Source organism: Haliotis rubra, unplaced genomic scaffold (genome assembly GCF_003918875.1).
Source record: "Haliotis rubra isolate DU_JTF1 unplaced genomic scaffold, ASM391887v1 Scf1, whole genome shotgun sequence".
Lineage (NCBI taxonomy): Eukaryota > Metazoa > Mollusca > Gastropoda > Lepetellida > Haliotidae > Haliotis > Haliotis rubra.
The window spans coordinates 4,202,625-4,221,348 of NW_025764891.1; the positions used below are offsets into that span (position 1 = coordinate 4,202,625).

The 18,724-nt window shown below is 38.0% G+C and overlaps 1 protein-coding gene across 3 annotated transcripts in view; it reads left to right on the plus strand.

Annotated features, from left to right (window-relative positions):
• Positions 1-18,724, plus strand: part of LOC124272751 (tripartite motif-containing protein 2-like) — a 66,201-nt gene that overhangs the window by 36,590 nt on the left and 10,887 nt on the right. Inside the window, exon 1 of one of the 3 annotated variants that reach the window (XM_046707987.1) lies at positions 14,381-14,561. The exons of the other annotated variants lie outside the window; for them this stretch is intronic. Within the exon in view, the coding sequence (XP_046563943.1) occupies positions 14,556-14,561 (6 nt within the window). The 5' untranslated portion in view covers positions 14,381-14,555. Of the gene's footprint in view, positions 1-14,380; positions 14,562-18,724 lie in introns of those variants that run through there. 3 annotated transcript variants of the gene reach the window in all.

Consider the following 18,724-nt stretch of genomic DNA (forward strand, 5'->3'; position numbering starts at 1 on the left):
AGATAACGAGCAGAAGACAGACTGGTATGCTATTGATGATGCTAGATAGACCATGATATAAGAAGAGATCCTCTTTGTGCTTCATTCATCCATACCAACTGTGACGTGGGATTTTTACATATCTGTGACAAAAAGGCCTGACAGGGAATTCTGGGAAGTTGATACATCACACACCTTATCATAATTGTCATCGAGGAAGCGTGGGAATTCCTATCACTGCCAGGTGAGAAGGATGTTTACCTGAGGTTTACCGTAGGTGAATGTAAAGATCAAAAGATTACTTGAAATTTACCTGAACAAGTTTGAATGCTTTTCATGGTTATTTGTGGTAAAACAAAGATTAATTCTCTAACTTAGCAATCAAGAATATGGAGGGTTAATGGTAAGTGTCGCATTGTAATTTTGTTTAATGTTTAGGGGTCACAGGTGACCGCAGTTCAATATGGAGAGTTGCATCCCTTTGGTGTACAAGGAAGCTATGATTGTGGGTTTGAATCCTGGTTCATCCAGTTTATGTTTGTCAATGATGATGATGATGATGATGATGATGATGATGAAAAGTCTTCTTGTAATACTAATGGTTTTGCCCACTGTAAATGATAATATATCACAAGGAGCGGTGGGGTAGCCTAGTGGGTAAGCGTTGGCTCGTCAAGCCACAGACCTGGGTTTGATTCCCCACATGGGTACAATGTGTGAAGCCAATTTCTGGTGTCCCCAGCCGTGATGTTTCTGGAATATTGCTGACAGCGGTGTAAAACTAAACTCACTCACTCACTCACTAATATATTACAGTAGTAATATGCAAGAGGATGACAGGGAACTGATCATCAATGATATTAAGTGTATAGCAATGCTAATGACTGTGATATACTGTTTATTCAAAGACACTGATGATTAAGTGGGACAGTTACACCTTGTCTTTCATTAATGGTGGCAATCCATCAATGTAGGACAACACTGTTGATGCGTTAACCCTTTGTACTCCACACATATTGGATAATAACCTCTTTGCACAACTATGTACAATACACAGTCCATACAGTATTATATTTTACTTAATGATAACTGTAATGATAATTCAGTTATTTTTAAGTTTATTCCGTTTAATACCAGTAATTTATAAAGACCACTCTGAGCTGCTTCATTGAATACCGGGGTATTGAATATATGGCGTATACTTCAAGTCATCCAAGACTGTTCAACCCAGCTGTGTCTAATGCTAGTATTTGAATAAATATTATTTTGTTAAAAGCAAATAACCCCCTATAAAATGAAAAGGAACCTGAGTGAGAGGAGAGATTCTGAGGAAAATCTAGACTTACTTCATTCAGGGCTTTTGCATTATGTATAGGGCTGGGCAGAAGGGAAAATAATATGGTTTAGGTACTAGAGACCGACACCATCCAGCTGGATATACGTGTAACCAGGTGGCAGTTATTTATGGACAAAGGAATGGCATTTAGCTAAGGACAAAATGTCACTAGTTGGACTTACAGTACTTTCCATCAGTCAGGTCCATTAACGTACATTAGGGCCACTCTTGTTTTAACGGTTCACCGAGTTTATTCTGGCAAATTAGAGTAGGTAAAAACATACATTTAATATACTGTTATTTATATCGATAGTTTTCTTTTTAGTATTATAGAGAACAGTTCATTTAGTTGGCTAAATATTTTTTTGTTATTTGATGTTGTTTGTTACACTGTTCTCTTTTTTAAGAGTGATTGAGTGAGTTTAGTTTTACGCTGCACTCAGCAATATTCCAGCTATATGGCGGTGGTCTGTAAATAATCGAGTATGGATCAGACAATCCAGTGATCAACAGCATGAGCAGCGAGCTATGCAACTGGGAATCAATGACTTGTGGGGTTAGCAAGCCTGACCACCCAATCCTGTAAGTCACCTCTTGGAATAAGCATGTATTTCTGAAGATCAATTCTAACCCGGATCTTCATGGGTCTCTTTTTTCAAGAGTTGTAATAGCCAAAGAGTGTGATATGGATTTGATAGCTGTATAAAAATAAGTATTGTTGCTTCACTACTTTTCTTATTTATATTTGTATTATTGTTCTAATTTATCAATCCTTGATTAGATTAACCAAAATAAATAAAAGTAATTAAAAATATTTTGTTGGTGAATATGAATACAAATACAGGGTTTGAATTTAAATCAACAAACAGTGATAACTGTTGATTGAGCCTTAAGACAAAAATAAGTGTGCATTTTAAATTCACCCCTGCATGAAATGAGCATTGAACAAGTTGTTCCAGTATTTCATTGGAGAAGCCATCCAGCAAGGGATGGTGGTAGCACAAAATATTTATAAGGGGGTAGCCTAGTGGTTAAAATGTTCGGTCATCACGAAGAAGACCTGGGTTCGATTCCCCACATGGGTACAATGTGTGAAGCCCATTTCTGGTGACATCCGCCTTGATAGTGCTGGAATATTGCTAAAAGCGGCGTAAAACTAAACTCACTAACTCAAATTATTTATGAATAATAAGCATCATAGCATAGTTCTGAACTATGATTTTGGAAATGATTTTGCAAGTTCTGTTTCTGGCTCAAAATAATTCCTTAAAAATGAATAAGTTTGAAAAGTTTTACAGTGTCATCTAGTCAGTATGTGAGAGGATCTCCTGCAATATCCAATTTTTCCTGTAATTCTCGTTTATCAGCAAAGTGGTTAATAAGATACAAACACATGTTTTATGATGACAGGTGCTTTTGATCAGTTTTAGACCGTGTCCAGTGAGTTGACTACATATATAAACATGATGTATCACTTATTTGTTACATATGTCAATGTGTAGGGTGATATTTGGTCAGCTTGTCAGGGGTGCTCTCGCTGTATTGTATAGGGGCTTGTGTAGTGTAACAATGGATACTGAATTCACCATGGAGAGATCTCAATCACCAAACTCTAACAGGTAAATATTTATGAAAGTTTAAAGACCTGCGCCTTTGATAACCATTCTGATTTTGAAAAGTAGTTTGTTATATGGAGAGTTTATATTCAAATAGTTATAATTTGTTCAATGCTTTTATTGTATATAGACGTTTTATTAAAACAACATTGGAAGTATTCTTATTTAAAATGGACTAGTTTGACAATAAGTTTTAATTTTTCTCTAGCCACACAGTTCTGTTTGTAAATAAGTAAATACTAGGAGTGAAACAGTGTACCGCGGTATCAGTAGAACCACGATATTTTGCCTTCGGTTCGGTATACTGTAATGCAATCCAAACATTCAGTATTTTCGTACCGTCATTTTATTTACCTTTTTAAGCTTTTTATCAAATGTGTAGAAATCGAGTCTTTTTGTCAAAATCTATACATTTCTGAAAGGTTTAGCTCTTGTTGTCAATTTTCTGCATTATGATCAAATCTCATATACCGAACCAAAGCGGACCCAACCCAAAGGCTTTGTACCACAATGCGTACAGCACCGTGGTAAGAGCTGCATCGTTTTTCCCAGTAAATACCCTGTGGTAGGCAGTGGAAACTAAACCAAATCACCTAACTTGCTTTTCAATCTTAATTAAACATGAAATCCCCATTTAACCACCTAAACGTGAAATCTCCTTTTAAAGTAATGAGAAATTTGAAATAATGCAGTTTAAACCTAAAATAAAGAATCTGTATATCTAGCAAATGTTCAGTGTCAGTGGATAATTCTCTCAACTGTTTCCTTTTCTATTGTATCTGTACTATTCTAGTTTGATATGTGTCATTTGGAGAGAGCTATCCATCAACAGCCTGTCACTAGGGCCTAAGACTGAAACTCCAATTTCTGTTAATCATGTGCAGTTTAACTTAGCACAGAATCTTGTGCAGCAGGAAACTGTATGACCTTTCTGGGAAGCAGTTGTATTTGTGCTATCAAACACTGTGTCCGAGAACATCAGTTCTTCTTGGACCCACCAGGACACCTTGTTTTGGAATACAAGTTTTGCTGATTCACAAAGCAAATATGTTTGGTGACCTAGGTAATGAAAGTGCTTATTCTTCCTCAGAGGCCTGATGGTGGTGTGTAAAGGGATTTGGGTTCATTCAGTCTTGTTGGACAGTGGGTACATTCAGTCTTGTTGGGCAGTGGGTACATTCAGTCTTGTTGGGCAGTGGGTACATTCAGTCTTGTTGGGCAGTGGGTACATTCAGTCTTGTTGGGCAGTGGGTACATTCAGTCTTGTTGGGCAGTGGGTACATTCAGTCTTGTTGGGCAGTGGGTACATTCAGTCTTGTTGGGCAGTGGGTACATTCAGTCTTCAGTCTTGTTGGGCAGTGGGTACATTCAGTCATTCAGTCTTGTCTTGTTGGGCAGTGGGTACATTCAGTCTTGTTGGGCAGTGGGTACATTCAGTCTTGTTGGGCAGTGGGTACATTCAGTCTTGTTGGGCAGTGGGTACATTCAGTCTTGTTGGGCAGTGGGTTCATTCAGTCTTGTTGGGCAGTGGGTACATTCAGTCTTGTTGGGCAGTGGGTACATTCAGTCTTGTTGGGCAGTGGGTACATTCAGTCTTGTTGGGCAGTGGGTACATTCAGTCTTGTTGGGCAGTGGGTACATTCAGTCTTGTTGGGCAGTGGGTACATTCAGTCTTGTTGGGCAGTGGGTTACATTCAGTCTTGTTGGGCAGTGGGTAGTCATTGGGCAGTCTTGTTGTTGGCAGTGGGTACATTCAGTCTTGTTGGGCAGTGGGTACATTCAGTCTTGTTGGGCAGTGGGTTCATTCAGTCTTGTTGGGCAGTGGGTGGGTACATTCATTCAGTCTTGTTGGGCAGTGGGTACATTCAGTCTTGTTGGGCAGTGGGTACATTCAGTCTTGTTGGGCAGTGGGTTCATTCAGTCTTGTTGTTGGGCAGTGGGTTCATTCATTCAGTCTTGTTGGGCAGTGGGTTCATACATTCAGTCTTGTTGGGCAGTGGGGTACATTCAGTCTTGTTGGGCAGTGGGTACATTCAGTCTTGTTGGGCAGTGGGTTCATTCAGTCTTTGTTGGGCAGTGGGTTCAGTGGGTCAGTCTTGTTGGGCAGTGGGTACATTCAGTCTTGTTGGGCAGTGGGTACATTCAGTCTTGTTGGGCAGTGGGTACATTCAGTCTTGTTGGGCAGTGGGTACATTCAGTCTTGTTGGGCAGTGGGTACATTCAGTCTTGTTGGGCAGTGGGTACATTCAGGTTACATTCATTCAGTCTTGTTGGGCAGTGGGTTACATTCAGTCTTGTTGGGCAGTGGGTACATTCAGTCTTGTTGGGCAGTGGGTTGTACATTCAGTCTTGTTGGGCAGTGGGTACATTCAGTCTTGTTGGGCAGTGGGTACATTCAGTCTTGTTGGGCAGTGGGTACATTCAGTCTTGTTGGGCAGTGGGTACATTCAGTCTTGTTGGGCAGTGGGTACATTCAGTCTTGTTGGGCAGTAGCATAGTGGGCCTTGTTGTACAACTTGTTCAACATTCCCCAGTCTCAAGTGGGCAGTGGGTACAAAACTTGGGTTCATTCTCCATATGGGTCCATTATATCCTCACTGTGATTTTGCTTGACTATTGCTCAAAGCAGCATTAAAACGTTCTCCTCACTTATGCTTTCCATCTTTTTTCCCAAGATGGTAACTCAAGATGGAAAAGCAAACTTTCAAAACATTTCATATTGTATCATGTTAAAGAGATTCTTTTTTAAAATTGATTTTTGAAAATAATTCTGAAGAAAACTATTAATTTGATATATCCATTCTGTATCCATTACATTTCCCAGCATAGGGTTGATGGGGTAGCCTAGTGGTTAAAGCATTCGCTTGTCACGCCGATGTCGCCGATTTCCCACATGGGTACAATGTGTGAAGCCCATTTCTGGCATCCCCCTCCTTGATATTGGTGGAATATTTCTAAAAAGCGTAAAACCAAACTCGCTCACTCACTCCTAGCATGATAAACAAGATCGTTTCACTGCATGTATCTTGTCTGGAGTTTCCTGCAGCTCAACCCCATCACTGAGAGACCATGCTTCTAAAAGACATTGAAGGATGTCCTTGAGATAAAATTCCTCTGTAAATAATAAATATGTTCCTCAAGATGTTTCATTTGATAAACATTTCTGTCACCTCCAATTACATTCTTAATGTCAATTTAATCACTGTTTACAGGTGTTACTATGAAGTACATATTATGTTTATTCAAGAAGGTGGCAATAAGGTATCTCTCACGATATCTCTGGTAAACGTGATGTATGTGTTGAAGGGCTATACAGGTATGTTTCGCACCTGATTGGCTTATGAGGGACACTGCCCTTTGTGTGACTCTTAAAAATTAATCAAACATCATGATAAATGTTTTTTAAGAGCTACTTCAGCATGTAAGGTAACTTATCATTCTGTGTGTGCGGCTTCACCTTGTCGAGGACATTTCCTCGTGTTTACCACCTGTGTTGTCTCATATGATTCATATTCTGTGAAATACACGAGTCTCTGCTAAGTAAATAATCTCTTGCTTTGCTCAACTTTGTAAATATTTGAAGTGCATAAATTAAAATTTGATTTGAAAAGATTGAATTCTCCGATAGTGCAATTGTTGTTTTACACTGCACGAAGTGTGTAAAGAACATTTTGAATTCAATGACAATTTGAAAAAGGGGTCGTTTGTGTGACCTATCACTTCAGGTTGATATGATTTCACGAGATAGAGCAGTGAATTCTGTCAAGATATTGGATTATTTGTCTAAAGTCTGTGTATCACATTACATGTTTGAAAACAGTTTCTTTCTCATGTAAACACAACTATGGGGTTTGTTATGGGTTTTTCGTGAAAAGTATATTTACTTAATTTCTGAAAATGTCAATTTGGTTTATTTAAATATTCCTGCATTGTTAAATGTGTCAATCAATGGTCAAATGATTGGGAATATTTGCTTTTGGGCTGTTTTAGCTTGATGTAATTGCTGTTGAAGTGTATATTACATTTATGATATGATGTATTGGCAGCACTTTAGAGATTGTTCTTTTTCAACTTGATAGCTATGAATTATTCTTATATTACCCATGGATATTGAGGATTTTATTTTCAGTACTTCTCAATGGAATTATAGCAATCCTTGCAGTTGTTTCAATGTATATGAGATGAACATGGCATCTATTGAACACATTATCAAATCTAATTATTGCATACATTGGAATAAATAAAGATTGTACCCACAGAATAATATCACATGGTTTTCCAAGAATTAGATAGTATTATGTGCTAATTATTGCTGCTTCAGCAGTTCTTTTAGTTAGTCTAGGTACCCATGAAGGTCCTGGGTTACAATATTGATCTTCAGTAACCCATGCTTGTCGTAAGAGGCGACTAACGGGATCGGGTGGTCAGGCTTGTTGACTTGGTTGACACATGTCATTGGTTCCCAATTGCGCAGATCGATGCTCATGCTGTTGATCACTGGATTGTCTGGTCCAGACTCGATTATTTACAGACCGCTGCCATATAGCTGGAATATTACTGAGCGCGGCGTAAAACAAAACTCACTCAGTTAGTCTAGGCAATTTACTGCAAGAGGAAAGTTTGTCTGTAAGCCTTATACATGGTTAAAGTACAAAGATTTGATGCAAGATGTTAAGTCAAAAGTTTGTGTGACAAACAGTGACATTGTCACAATATGTAGGTGAGAATTATACTATTTTTACTTTGTTTTAAACCGATTTAAACAGATTACTTCAGTCTCCATGGAGGCTTGTGACAATCCTTGAATTTGGAAGAGGAAGTTCTTGATGAAATATGTCTTCCTTATATTCCCGGTTCAAAAAAGAGTTTAGGCATGAGAGTTTATTTTACTGTTGTATCGCAGCATTCATTATACGTTATAATAAGAACAGGGAAAATTTGGCTTATTTGTTCAATTTATTTTTGAAAAGCCAAATTTAAAAAATGTTTGGGAATAGACTTTTTCAGAAAACATTAAGCATTCTTCAGCTTATTCCTATTAGTAATAGTATTCACTGCTGATTATTTATCTTTGTTTTTGTTTGTTTGTTTGTTTATTTGAATAGGCCTTTTGCTTGTATGTCTCCCATGTTTCGACCTAATGGGAAATGTACAACTATTAATAAAACAAGTCTGGCCTAAAGGAGAAATTAACATTGCCTGCACTAAGTTTCATGTGTGGTTCAGTGATAAAAACTCATATGCACCAGCTGTTGTTTGTACTACTGAACCAGACCAATATTTGGCTACAATTGACGTGCACTTTTAAAATATTTGCCTCCATTTAACCGATTGCTCCTGACTTTATAATATCACATATCAGAGAGGTGGGATACGTCGATTTATACCCAGGGGTAATATACAGTGTGACCTGAGAATCAAATTGAGCTATAGCCTTCTTAAACACCTTGTCTGTTCGTGTACATCTGAAAGCGAGAAAGTCTTCAGACAGGTCTGTCTGTGTGGTTACCACACAATGGCACCCCCGAATGAAATTTGATATTAATAAATTCTCAATAATTTAACTCAGGTTTAAGAAAGGTGGTGACTTAATAAAGGTTATTCACCCTAATCTAGTCAACAGGGGAACTCTTCAGACATCATTCTAGATTATTGAATATTTTCGATGGGTGAAAGTGGAGAGAAAACACACCTATCGAGCTCTTGTTGACAAGACCAGTATCGTGTTACAGGTTTTCTAGCAGGTAATGCATAATTCGTGATTTTTCATGAAGTTTGGTTTCACAAGTTGAAGATTGCGTTCAAATTAGTGCCGCTCTATTCATGGTCGATGGTAGATATAACGCAAGACAAACATCATCTTGCCAACATATTTTTCCTGGAGTCAGCACATATTTACATGAACTGTTTGACAGGGATGAAATAAAGATACGATGACGGTAGCTCTGTCGCGTGGGGATGCTAGTTGATTCTAAGTCGTGAACAACCCCTGCAGGTGTCGAAAGGTTGATTACAATAGATAACGAGCTCAGGTGTACTTCAAAGTCAAGCCAGAACAGGTAGGATTGTGGTATCGTTTACTTTCAAGAACAGAGCATCACTGTTCTTAGATAAGGGCGACAATATTCAAGTACCTGTGTTTGAAAAAATATTCCACAATAGAGCTTTCACATGTGTTTGTGAATAGTTTAAAGAAGTAAAACTAGAATGCCCTGGTTTAGAAAGTTTAGAAACATGTCAGTATATATATTAAAAGAGATGAATGGATCATGATCTGTGATCATTGGTATAATACATAAACTCTCAACTCTAGGTTAAGGATTCTTTCATATCATTACAATTTATGTCATTGCATGACAGACTAACAGTAGTGTTACGAAAGAATCTAGTAGTCCTTCACTTTGTTTGAGTAGTATATTTATTGAATATAAATCATATTTGTATTTTGTGATCCATTATGTGTTCATTTTTTAAGGGGGCGGTGGGGTAGCCTAATGGTTAAAGCGTTGGCTCGTCACGCCGAAGACCCGGGTTCGAATCCCCACATGGGCACAATGTGTGAAGCCCATTTCTGGTGTCCCCCGCCGTGATGTTGCTGGAATATTGCTAAAATCGGCGTAAAACCAAACTCAGTCAGTCAGTCAGTCATTTTTTAAGACCCCTCAGCAGGCATTGTCAATTTTACACATAAGTATAATGACTTTCCATATTTTTAATGGTGCCTGACAGTTGTGTAAACAACATATTGACCTTCCTGTCTAGTCTGTCATGTTTTTGGTTGTCATGAGTAAACGTGTAACATGACATCTGATAACATGTCATGAGTAAACAAGGTAAGGTTTAAGAATATGTATTGGCTAGTTCAGTAACCCCAAGTGGATGATGTCTAGCAGATAGTGGATCTCTCTTTATCCAAGTCCACTCAAGATTTTTAAATATGTCAGGTGAAGGACGTGGTTGTGTTGCTAGTGTGTATATACAAGTGTCTCCTGTTGGACAAAGTGATGACAAACATGGAATTTGACACTGACAAATATTTTGATAAAAAGTCATCCAAACTGGTGTATAAAACCTGTATAACTGTATACCTGTATACCTGTATAACTGTATAACTGTATACCTGTTTACCTGTATACCTGTATAGCTGTATACATTTGTAAGCTAGCTTCATATGTACTTTGGAGTAAAGGAAATATGATATTTACTTCTTAACCAGTTATAAATGGAATTATAAAAGAATAAAGAGTTTGGGGGAATAACTAAACCTTCATTAGCCATGTAGCTGATGTGTACCTATAGTGAAAATGAAGGATTGGGGGGAGAAAAATCACAGGTGGATTTTCAACACCTGTATATCTGTAAATCATCATTAGCCATGTACCTGTTTTATACTTAAGAGTGAAAGAGATATGATATTTACTTCTTAAACAATTATAAACAGACAAAAAAATTAAGGTTGTTGGGGAGGGAGGGGGTATAGGTAGGTATAAGACACATGTATACTTGTAGACCTTCATGGTGTACCTGGCTCCTGGCTGTGAGTAAAAGAAATACTATATTTACTTCTTAACCAATTATATAGAGACATAATAATGAAGGGTTGGGGGATGAAAGTTACAGGTAGATATATAACACCTATGTACCTGTAAACCTTCATTATTATCTGTTATGGAAAGTATTTTAAGGAAAGTTTACTAAAGCGGGTGTAAACAACAGCTGTGGTTTTTGAACAGGATGTAAGGGCAATCAAGTTTGATAAAAGGGTTGTAAACTACTGCACTTCATGCTTAAAAGGTTGTAAAATGCAATATTACCTATTTATCCTGAATACAACTGCATATAATAAGTGTCAAATATTTTTCTTTAATAAAGATTCAATGTCCTTTGAAGGCAGACTAAAGCAAAATAATATTGTCATAACCTCACTAAGAAATATAACGTGTTATCTTATTAAGTTGTAATAGGTCTGCATTAAAATATAAGAGAACATATATAAGTAAATGTAAATTTTAATTCAAATGTCTAGACTATCTTGAAAATATTTACATTTAAGTGTTTGAAATTCGCAAAAACATCCCCAGGCAATGAATATAAGCTGTATTGTCATAAAAACGGCGTATGATTGAACGATTTATCTTCGAGATTATTCATTGCCTTTTTCTAAAGTTAGTGATCATGGATACAGCCATAAAACCATATAACTGCCCCAGGCATGCACAGGTACACTCACCTCACACACCTGGCTGTACATATGACGTCCTAACAAGTGTACCTGTCTCGTTAAGTGCAAAGGTAAGACTTCAAAGCTGAATTGGAGATACCTGTTACTGATGCCATGATCCCAATAACAGGAAGCAGGGTAGTACCTGGGAGTTAATGATACATCTTGATAATATTTGGGGGAAACTGTCATAAAATTGATGTTTTATTGTTTATTATTTTAATGTCATAAATGGTTATTTGACATTTGTTTTATCTAAGGTGTGCTTACATTGGGGTTGCATTTATTTTAACAATGAAATGATACAAAGTTCTGTTTTGTATGTAGACATATGTTTATTTGAAATCACAGCCTTAATTATTGATATGGATATAAAAAGTGACTTAATTCAGCTATATTTTTTATGACTGTACATGTAAAAACTATTTACGTGACAACTGCTTTCCTTTTGAAAGTATGATTGATTTTATAGGGTATACGTTTACTATGCTTTTAGCATATCTTGGCAGGGATTTAAATGATGAAGAGATAAGATGTCTCTAACACTTGGTGTTTGTTTACCCAAATAAAACAAACTGAATACAATGCACACTATGCTAGATACTTGTTTTTGTGAAATAGTAAAGGCTTGACAATTTGACATTCATATATTTGATGAATATTTTACATTCAATCTTTATTTTTTCAAACATTTAGATATGAAATAAAAAAAATCAATGCACAAGCAATGTAATAAAAATCTTACAGTGAGATTATTTTACACAAATACTTTACATTCCAACTTTTGCTATTGCAGATAAAAAAACGTTTCCCAGTTACAAGAAAATGATATCTGTGGTTCCACCCAGGTTCCTACGTGCAGTGATTCTGTTTAGTTTCACTTCTCGCCTTTCGTGTCTGATCGTGTAATAACATTACCCATAATGCACCTGTCTGCCAGTGGAACACTTCAAACTGAACGCTGTTTCTCCACTTGACTTAGATTTATACTCATCACTTCTAGATGCACATGGAATGCTGAATTCTATTTTCGGAGGAATAAAAAGGGGAGCCTTCTAGAATGGGATTCCTTACATTTTTCTCAAACGTTATTGAGCCTGTAGATTGCGATGTGAATTATATGATAGTATGTGTCTGTCATGCTAACTTTGAAGAGGGAGAAGGTAGTTTAACTTCGACAAGGGAGAAGGTAGTTTAAGTGCCCAGGATACCAAACTAAACAGACATGTCAATGGTGAGTGATGTCTTATGTATATATTTGAATGAATGTCTGTATGCCGTAGATAAAAGGATGTTTCAGTCAAAATCCTTTCCTTTGAAAGGTTTTATTTATGCTTTTAGACTTTAAACTTGAGTTTTGTGGTGCATTGACAAATAAGCCTCCGATACAGCCATTACTGCTTAAGTGATCATTGGTTATATTTTGAATTACACCACAATTGGATAAATATTCATATTTATTTAAATGTCCCTCATGACCCAATCAAATTGGTTATAAAATGAAGATGTTATGAAACTTAGGCAAGTCTGTTACTAATCTTTTCAGCTTTAACCAAGAAGTATACATTTGTTTGTTTGTTTTGTCGTTGTGTCTTTGTAGAAACCATCTGTGTTTTCAGTGTAGATGTTTTTATGTTATCTGTAAATAATTTGAACCTCTTTTGATTGAATTTCACAGGTGACAAGACAAATGTGTTTGAAACCACTCACTCACTCACTCACTGAATCTCTATCTCTATCTGTTTGTGTCCCCCGCCTTGGTATTGCTGGTATTGCTAAAAGCGGCGTGAAACCACACTCACTCACTCACTCACTCCTCACTCACTCACTCACTCAAAGACTCACTCACTCACTCACTCACTCACTCACTCACTCACTCACTCACTCACTCACTCACTCACTCACTCACTCACTCACTCACTCACTCACTGGGTTGCAGATGTGTCTAGCACCAATCAGTATTATAACTGAAGGATATAGTTAGATTGTGGAGTCAGCAACCCTACTACCAGTCTGCTCACTAACACACAAACTATTTGTGACTTCCGCCCTACTACCAATCTGCTCACTAACTCACAAACTACTGGCGTCTACCACCCTACTATCAATCTACCCATCTGCAACTTCAGTGGGCTTACTACAAAACTTATGTAACAACCCTTCAAACAAAGCCCCCACCCCACTCATCCTACCGACAAATAACTTATCTTCAACTTACCACTCACAAGCTTCCTCGTACAACCAATTCATACACCCACACAGGGATCGATTTAGCTATAGACAATTTGCACCAGTGCAACCTATTTTCAAAAAGTGCATTAAGTGCATGTAAAAAGTATATATTTTGACTAACACTTCCGAAAAACAATGGTCTTTGAACATACTCAGTACATTTGAGCTTTATGTACCGTTCACCCTAAACCCACCCACCCTCAAATTCACCTTCCAGTTCATCCACCCACAAATTCACCTACCAACTCACCCACCCACCAGTTCAACCCAGTAACTCAACAACCATCTCTCCTACCCACAAATTTACCCACCAACTAATTCACCCACCAAATCAGCCAAGACTCACCTACCAACTCACCTGCACACTAATTCACCCACCAACTCATCCTCCAATTCATCCACCAATTCACCTACCAACTCAGCCATGCACTAATTCACCCTCCAGTACACCCATCTACTATTGTACCTCCAACTCACCCACCCCTCTACCCATCCACCAGTTGTTTACGCCAAGGGTAAGTACAACATATCCTCTATGACAGCTGTACAATGGGGCACTTATGTTGTGAAGTAACTCTTCATCTTCCCCTTCCCCACAGAACCATCTCTGTTCTGTCGCAAGTGCCCCTCTCCGTCCCCCACTTCAACATCACTGTACACATAATACCATAACCATAAGCTGTTCAGAAATATGCAATATTTGAAGATTCCATTTAGATTAAACCATCTCAAGCCTGTCACAAGATTTGGCATTCAAATGACTACCTGACGACAGGGATAGAAATGTTTGTTTTACGGAGAACGCTGAGAGTAAGGTGGCAGTGTCTGACAAAGCTTGTGTGTGTTCGTTAGGTTAATATCCACGTTCCCAACGACAAACAAACCGTTATTCTTGTGTTTGAGGTGCCGGAGGATGGGGGGAGTTGTGATAGCGGTTGTCAGGTCGCGCTGCAGTGATCACACAATCACACGTGGGGAGATAGCGAGAGATCACAGATTGAGAGAGAGAGAGGTAGATGTCAGTCGTGCCGAGTTGTGTGTTAAGGAGATAGACCCAGGGCACTAGCTGATGTTGAGAGGGATGTGACTGTATTACCTGAGATTTGTGTTGGATAGTGGAAGGATACCATGACTTTTTCTACAGCTGTCTTCATCTGAAACTTTGGCGCATATGATGGTATGAAGTTTGTGTTTTGATGCTTTTCATTACCTTAATTTACTATTTTAACTGACTATTATGCACAGGTAGATTGAGCATTGTCCTCCACCTGTGAATTATTCTATATAGCTGAATGTCTTATATTGAACAAATTTGATGGATAACATGACCAAATAGTCTGTTCAATATTGTACCCCCCAACTTCTATCATGCCACTCAGAGACCATATACCATATATGGTCTCTGTGCCACTCCAAGAAGCTGAATGTCCTGTTGTTGTTTTTGACAGGGCCCTGTTCCTCAAAGTGATCTTAGCGCTAAGGTGATCATATATCTAATGATTTTACATAGGCTTATGATCATCTTAGCACAAAGATCATGCTATAGAGCAGTCCTGCGATCTGAAAGCGTTAGGATCTGAAACACAATGATTTTAACATTACATACTGTGAAAAACTTTCTTTAATGTCATGTAGCACTGAAGTAGGTGTGTTGAAGTTGTTTTTCAAAATTTAAAAAGTTGAAAATATATTATGGTTTTGTTGAATATATTCACTTGAAATACATATACAATTTCTTTTGTTGGAGTCTTTGTTCAAAAATAGCCCAAGATTACCAGTGTTGTTTTAACTTGGGTATTTAGAACAGTTTATGTGATTGAAATAAGGTAAAGAATTTCAGTTGTGAGATTCAGTGAGTGAGTGAGTGAGTTTGGTTTAACTCCAGTTTGAACTGTATTTCACTTATGCCACAGTGTGTAAGCTTGATATTGGGTAAGCTCATAGTGATACAGATGTTACTTTAGTTAGAGAGTGATAGCATCAACCCTAACGAGCTCAGTCTAGTGACAAAGGAGTTCCGTCCCTCCCTGACACCAATCACTCAATGTTATGTCATACCTGTTACCCTCTCTGACCTCCTTAACGCTGACACAACAAGTGCATTAAATAAAGAAAACGCTGTACATTGGGCAAACTGTTTCAACTGTGTTACATAACAGGATAATGTTCTAAATGCCACTCAAAGAAGTATAACATCCATTCAGGGTAGATAACTGAGGTGGTCCACACAGTAAACACTCAAGGCTATTAGGAGGTGTTTTGAGGAGGAGGATTATCTATGTTTTACCTGAGAGAACGAGCTTTTGTCAGGTGATACATCTTTACACCTGGTTGTCACCTTGACAGGAAAATCCTTAATGCAATGGACTGTCTAGACAAGGTAGGAGGTTTTTAGGTGTTTACCTGTTTATGGGTGAAATATTATTGCTATAATTCTTATACCTGGAGTAGGTTTGCCTATCACAGGTGTGCTATGTTGATTTATGAATATACCTGTGCTGCTATACAGGTGATTGTGATTTAAGGTTTAATCTGTTGTAACTTTTTTCTAAGTTGTTACCTTGAGATGACTTACCTGGTTTAGGTGTGATGTACTTTTGTAATTGAAATATGCCTTCTTGACACAGAAAGTGTTTAGGTATTGTTGTACCTGCTTCACAATTTACCTGTGTCAGGTGTATACTGTGATTAGTAATTAGTCTTAACATTTGATATACTTGATCAACAAAATATAATATTTTCAATAATAAATTGATAATTTTGTCTTACAATTTCTCCACCTGGATTGTAAATGAATGCTATCTGTAATTACACCAAGTGCACATTTTTTAAAGCTTGGAACGAAAGATATTTTAATCCAAATATTACCAGTATGTGTACTGAGATCAGTTTTAGGACAATATCATCTAAAAAATTATATATCTGAGTTTATCTTCAAAGCATAACCGACTTTTTGGAGCAGGTGACATGGTATCTTACAGAATGACAAAAATGTTAAGACGGAAATCTTTTTTAATTACACTTCATCATGCCTATGCAATGTGAACATAAGTGACAGGCATATAAATTTAGCCTGCGGGTCAGTTTCTGTATTTGGGGCATGGGTGGCCCTAGCCATCAAAGGAGCTGCAGTTTGCTGTGCAGAGTTGCTTCCCTTGGGCACATGTGAGTGTGTGAGTGCATTCAAACCCCTTTTGGCCCAGATTATGTTTCAAGGTTTGCAATTCAAGACATGCCGTGATGTGGTCGCAATACTGGTGGGAAGCAGTGTTAAACCACGCTCACTCACTCACTCCACTCCACTCCACTCCACTCCACTCCACTCCACTCCACTCACCACTCCACTCCACTCCACTCCACTCCACTCCACTCCACTCCACTCACTCACTCACTCACTCACTCACTCACTCACTCACTCACTCACTCACTCACTGTAATCATTTCAGAAGATTAATCTATGGCTCCTCTCTAAGACAAATTATTCTGCACAGCAATAGTATCAAAGGTGTTGTTGAACAAATTATTACACAGTTTTGTTTCCACAATCCGAACAAATCAAATTAGTTTTGCAAGTCTGAATATGAAGCATCATTATATCTATTGATTTTGTAGGTTAAAAGAGTACATAGCTGTCAACTGTAGTGACATATGGCTTTTTTCTCACTCACTCACTCACTCACTCACTCACTCACTCACTCACTCACTCACTCACTCACTCACTCACTCACTCACTCACTCACTCACTCACTCACTCACTCACTCACTCTATCAAAGTTATTTTAAGGTACCTGATTGCAAGATTATGTTTGATTGAGATATGGATTCATAATCTTTGATCCAACCAACCATTTAGTCACTATTTTGATAACAATGTACACATGATTACCACAGACAGTCTTCGTTGCTGTTGCCAAGATGGTTCTCCAGCCTCCTGTAAGTCAATGTTTTCTTCTTCCTGCAGCAACAAGGGACTATGAAGGTGCTTACATTTGAAGAAAAATACCACCGGAAGTTGGTTTTCTCATTGAGACAGTTTTTTCATGTTTCTTGTTTGGTATCCAGTGATCCATGGGTGGAAAAACTATTTTGAGCATTGGAGCTTTATCCTTGAAAGATGGCATATGTTTTGAAGATACAACCAAAATGGCGGAACAAGGTTCTTTACAAATATCCCTCCTTTGTATCGAAGTGGCATATGTTCAAAGACTTGGTTCGTTTGTATAATTTCACAAAAACAGCATAAAAGATTAAAGCTGAGTCATCAGATTGGATGTTCCAGCAGTAGGTTTAAAGCTGAACACATAACATTGTGTGCTTATCAATAATGTATAATTCATAATTATTTATCAATATCTTGAAGATTTTCAATTTCTTTTATACGCTTTATACTCTCAAGGACAATGTTTTTGTATTTTTCAAACAAGTAATCAACTTGACTAATGCATTTATATAACTGATTACAAGGAAAATGGCGGTCAGTCAAGACCAGTGTGTCGCCATGAAGATCTTATCATATCTCACCTGATGCCATGTCACCTGAAGTGGCGACATCGTGGGATCAGATTTGGCGATAGTCATATTAAACGTTACTATCAGCAGGGGTCCGAGGACATTTGATTTGTGGAGACCAGTGGTTATCTCGACGTCTGTCAGACAGCAGTCCTGATAGTAACAGTAAACATGTTTTCATATGTGATCTGTCATGATTATTGAGCTGAAAATATGTATTTATGATCTCAGGTTAGGTTAAACCGATTTCCCTTGAAAGCTGAGGTGTAATCCAGTGGTGGAGCTGGCTTTTTTGTCAACCATCTTTGAACTGTTTGGGTTGATTACATGATTTGTTTACTTGCCATTGAACCGTGGTGATTCAGGGCAGAATAGGTCCTCATTTGCCCATTTTGTCTTCTTGAGATGATTCGGGGTGGAAGGTTCCCCAGTTTCCCGATGGTTGTCCCAATGGCTGTCCTCATGCTATTAACCACATGCTATTAACCACTTGTTTTTCTGGTCTTGTTCCACACACGGCGGGTGGGGTAGCCTAGTGGTTAAGGCGTTTGCTCATCCCACCGAAGACCTCGGTTTGATTCCCCACATGGGTTCAATGTGTGAAGCCTATTTCTGGTATCCCCCACCATGATATTGCTGGAATATTGCTAAAAGCGGTGTAAAACCATACTCACCCACTCACTCCTGAACTTCCACACTTTGATCCTGTTACAAAAACAGTCAAAAATTCCATATGCTTACATAGATGTACAACCTCTTTGCGGAATGCTTCCCAAACTGCGACTAATTGTTTTACAGGATGTTTCAGTATAGTTGAATGTATCTGCCGAA